This window comes from Marmota marmota, unplaced genomic scaffold, assembly GCF_001458135.2.
Source record: "Marmota marmota marmota unplaced genomic scaffold, marMar, whole genome shotgun sequence".
NCBI lineage: Eukaryota > Metazoa > Chordata > Mammalia > Rodentia > Sciuridae > Marmota > Marmota marmota.
In genome coordinates this window covers 318649-323358 of record NW_025999871.1, presented here as the reverse complement: position 1 = coordinate 323358, position 4710 = coordinate 318649, and the positions used below count along the sequence as shown (strand labels likewise).

Genomic DNA, 4710 nt, shown 5'->3' with positions numbered 1-4710 from the left:
ATGTCAATTTTGCAAAATGTTTAAAGAAAAATTTCCCAGTTTCCACGCCCAATTTAACTGAATTCCAGTCACCTTTAATTTCTGGCTGGCTTTCTTCCCCTTTCTTTCTCTCTCCCTCATCTTCTCCCCAGCTTCTCTTTCCCTCCCTCCTTCCTTCTCACAAACACCCTACCTACCTACCTAATCTGGAGTATTAGGTGTTCTTGGTCCCCTATGGGGATTGACTTTCAGAAGGAAAAAAACAACTGCAAAACTGCTCTTAGCCAGGTTTATTAAGGAAGATAAAGGATGTGGCCGTTTTCAGGACCAGCGGCTGGATTTCTAGCCCTTGCCAGTGGGTAGCTTCTTGTCCTCAGGTAGAGTTAATCCTGCCTTGGCTCAACCAAAGAATGTCAGTGCCCCCTGGAAAAGAGAAAACAAGTTTGAGTGTGCCCCTTCCGCTTCACTGCTACCAGGGAGAGCTGACATGAGGCCCTGGGCATCTGAGGCTACTCAAGTCAGGAAGGCACGCACAGCTGCTGGCCCCAGGGAGGGTTCTTAGATGGTAAATGGGGAATGAGCACCAGGACAAATGCCACAGCCCACTGGCAGCCTCCTTGTGAGATGTGTCCTTACTGTGCCCCACTTGGGCCCTTTGCAGCCCCCATAGCTCACATATGGTCAACCTGATTCATACCCAAGGTCACAGCACTCCAGGAGTATGGCTTGTTGGAGCAGGACAAGAAGCACGGTCTCCCTAACAGAACTGGATGCCTCTTAAAACAATTTTGAGAAACCAGGGAGGGACAGCAACACAGGAAGGGGTTCCTAGGTTGCCTTTGTTACCAGCAGTGTCTTCACAGCCCCCACGGCCTCAGGGCCCAGCTCAGTGACACACTTCCTGGAACCCTCAATTAGGTTCTCCACTGGGATGCCCAGGCTGGCCAGCATGATCTTCAGGGGGTTGAAGTAGGTGAAAGGGAGTTTGGGCACAGCCCCAGCCACAGTTTCCACAGCAGGAGCTACAGCAGCTACAGGTTGGGCTACAGGCTTAACCACCGAGTCCACGAAGAAACCGTCACCTGTCAACACATAGGAAGAACTCACACCTGTACACAGTGGATTCCGAGAGGCCTAGCTGAGGACCTGTTTCTTTGAGAGGACACTTTCAAAGGGAAGTTTCAAAGCTTGCCCAGACCATCTCCCTATTTCCTCACAGATGGTTGCCTTGTGCCAAGTCTGCGAGACGGGCAGAAATAGGGAGAAGTGGCCACGTAAATAGGAGATGGCTGCAAAGAGATCTATGGGAAGTGGTCTGGAGGTGGAGAAAGAAGTGATCTCTGCATAGGCTAGAGGGCAGGCTTTCCAGGGGAGAGTACATTCTTACTGTGCTTTGGAGGTTGAGGGGGCATTCACCAGACAGAGAACAGATGGTTGTTCCTAAATCAGGGCTGACACTTGGACTAGTCCAAGACTGGAGAAAGCCTGGTGTTGGTGGGTGAAATGAGTAACCTAGGCAGGCAGTGTGGTGAGAGAAAGCCTAAGGGGTCTCTCGGGCATGGCTGACCCTGGAAGGTTTCTAAGGCCACAGGAAGGAAAAAGACAGGAAACCCTGGAAGGAACAGCCAGAGCACCAGAGACAAAGCAGAAAGGACCAATATGAGTAGCCTTGTGCACTACAGAGGCAGCAGCATCAGGACTGTCTGGAGTACGGGCCAGGGAAGAGCAGACGTCTGTGGCAGGTCCATCCTATGCCAAGGCCACTCACCATAGTTGAGCAGGGACAGGTAGAACACCAGGAAGGTGATGATGAGCTTCATGGCAGAGTAGGACTTATTGGATGCCCTCGGGACCTTAAACAAGAGCCAGGCCCTGAGGGCTTCATATACCCAGTGCTGGGGCCTCACCCCAACTTCTTGAGATGCATTGTTTGCTCAGCTAATAGGCAGAGGTGCAGCCAACTTCCTGCTCTGGCTGATGGGTCCTGAGAATATCATGCCCCCTCAATGCCTGACTCCATTTTATGTCTTAGGAATTTCCTCTTGGCATGGTCTCCTAGGCCACAGTGCTGGGCTGAGAACAAGAACTGAGGCTGTGTGTTTTGTTTCCCCAAGGCCCACCCAGGCTGGCACCCTTACTTTGTGGTCTGACCCCACCTTGCCCTCACCACAGTATAAGCACTAGGGCACAGGCCCAGGTGGAGAAGAGACTTCCCACACAGGCAAGAGGCTGGGTGTGCGTAGGTTGGGAGCTTGCAGAGCACACTGTGAAACAGCTGATCTGTGACCCAAATCTTGCTTCAGTTAAGTGACATGGTATGGGTCCCTGATCCCATACCATGGAAATGTTATGCACTGGGGCTCCTCATGGTTCCTTCCAGTCCTGGGGAAGCCAGGATAGTAGAGTCAGGGAAGAGGAAAGTTCATGTAGCCTCCCCAGGTGATCAGGCCTTACTCCTGGCCACCTCTTTGGTTGGGCCATAGTCACTGATGCAAACAGAAGGACCTGGGACATTTTTCTGTTTTTGAAATCAGCTTTGAAGCCTGTAGATTCCTCTGAAATATTCCTTAATCATCTGTCACCTGCAGAAATGACAGGTGGAGGGAAAACATTGATACCCCTGAAACAGGCTCATCAATGGGAGGAGCTAACTTTGGGGGAGTATCTTAGAATACCCCTACCATGACACAGAAGCATGCCTTGACTTTTGTGGCAGGGATAGCTTGCCAGCCACCCCTGTGCTGCCATGGTAATAAGTCCCACACTGGTCAAATCTCGCCTGCAGACAGCCTGTGGTTTCTTAATAGCTGACTAGTGTGTGCACTCTCTCTGCTGTTTCTTACACTTTTAATCGACTATTTGGTCTGGGAAACTTTGCATTATAAGCTAGGACTTTGATGTATATGTTTTGTTGGTCATTGGGGAAATAATTCCAATGGAAAATACATTTTAAAAGGTAGTGATTATTCATCACCTTGCAAGGGGTTTTCTGGAATGAATATTGCTTATGAGATAAGAGAAAAGCCACCTTTGTTACTATGAACATAGTGGTTTCTGTGGCCACACCCAGAGGGCCTGAGCCTTGTTTTCTCAAGGGGGCATTTGCTACTCATGGGCCACCTACCCTCCTGAAAAGCCAAGACCTACTGATCTAATTACCATAGTCCCACCTTATCCATGGCTTTGCTCTATGTGGTCAACTTTGATTTAAACAATAATAAATGGAAAATATCAGAAATAAATCATAATTTTTAAATTGCATGCTAGTCTCAGTAATGTGATAAAATGTGGTGCCTTTCCACTCCATCCTACCCAGGTTGTAAATCATCCGTTTGTTTAGTGCATTCACATTGTATGAGCTACCCACCTGTCAGTAACATAGCTGTGTGATTGACTTTCAGTATTGCAGTGCTTGTATTCAAATAACATGTGTTTTACTTAAGAATGGTCCCAAACCACAAGACTGGTAATGAAAAGGAGGCACCAGGGCCTAAAACATGGAAGATAACTCTGGCACTGTGTGGCAACCATGTAGGACATATTGGGGGAAACAGTTTGGCATTATTTGAGGTTTCATGTATTCCCTGGAATTCTTGGAATGTATTCCTCAGATATGGGTAGACTGCTGTACCACCTTCCACTGGTCAGGGTAAGTGCCTTGCCCACAAGCAGAGGGCTCTGGAAAGAGAGCAATACCAAGGATGCTTCTCCATGACGACCATGTGGAAGCTTGTGGGCTTTCCAGAGTGGAGCCTGGTTTCCAAGTGAATGAACAACAAAAGGTGGAGAATAAAAGCAGACATACCTGACAGATTTCTCCCAGTTTGAAACCAATGAGATGTAGTGAAAGACAAATAACAGCCACCTACATCTGCAGGTTCTGTATTCATGGATTCAACCAACTACAAATCAAAAATATGGAGAAAACAGTGCGTCTGCAGCAAATGTGTACTGATGTTTCATAGTATAACAATATATTATAACAACTGCTTCCATAGCATTTGCTTTGCATTAGGGATCATGTCATCTAGAGGTGATTTAAAGTATATGGGAGGAAGTGTGGAGGTTATATGCAAATACTACAGTGTTTTATAGAGGGAACTTGAACATTCACAGATTTTGGTATCTGAAGAGAATCCCCCATGCATACTGAGGGATGACTGTTCTATATGAAGAATCTAAAAAAGGTGAACTCATAGAAATGGAGAGTTGAATGGTGGTTTCCAGGGACCGGGGGCAGGTGGTGGGAATTGGAGATGTTGGTCATGGGGTATAATATTTCAATTACACTGGAAGAATGTAGTTTGTTGTTTGGTGCTAGGGATTGAACCCAGGGGTGCTTAACTACTGAGATACATCCCTATCCCTTTTTATATTTTGAGATGGTCTAATTTGCTTAGGCCTTGCTAAGTGTTGAGGTTGGCTTTGAACTCACGATCCTCCTGCCTCAGGCTCCCAAACTGCTGGGATTACAGGCATGCACCACCACACCCAGTTTATTTTTATTTTTAAATTGTATTTATTTATTTGGTACTGGGAATTGAACTCAGGGGTATTAAGCACAGAGCTATATCCTCAGCCTTTTTATTTTTAGTTGCTTAGGGTCTCACTAAATTGCTGAGGCTGATTTTGAATTTATTATCCTCCTGCCTCAACCTCCCAAGCCACTGGGATTACAGGTGTGCACCACTTTGTCTGGCTTAAGGTTATTTTTTTTAATAAAGAATAATA

General features: G+C 46.9%; 1 protein-coding gene across 2 annotated transcripts; it reads right to left on the bottom strand.

The window, feature by feature from the left end:
• Window positions 1–254: 254 nt before the first annotated feature.
• Scgb3a1 (secretoglobin family 3A member 1) lies at window positions 255–1987 on the bottom strand. 2 transcript variants are annotated; one of them, XM_015506384.2, is made up of 3 exons: window positions 1748–1987; window positions 817–1061; window positions 255–402 (listed from the first exon to the last, which is right to left on the bottom strand). In XM_015506384.2, the coding sequence occupies exons 1-3, from the start codon at window positions 1797–1799 to the stop codon at window positions 379–381; spliced, it is 321 nt and encodes a 106-aa protein (XP_015361870.2). In that variant the 5' UTR covers window positions 1800–1987; the 3' UTR covers window positions 255–378. The 2 variants fall into 2 exon arrangements, with proteins under 2 accessions (XP_015361870.2, XP_048640542.1); XM_048784585.1 differs by having other exon boundaries at window positions 826–1061; window positions 1748–1963.
• Window positions 1988–4710: the final 2723 nt, after the last annotated feature.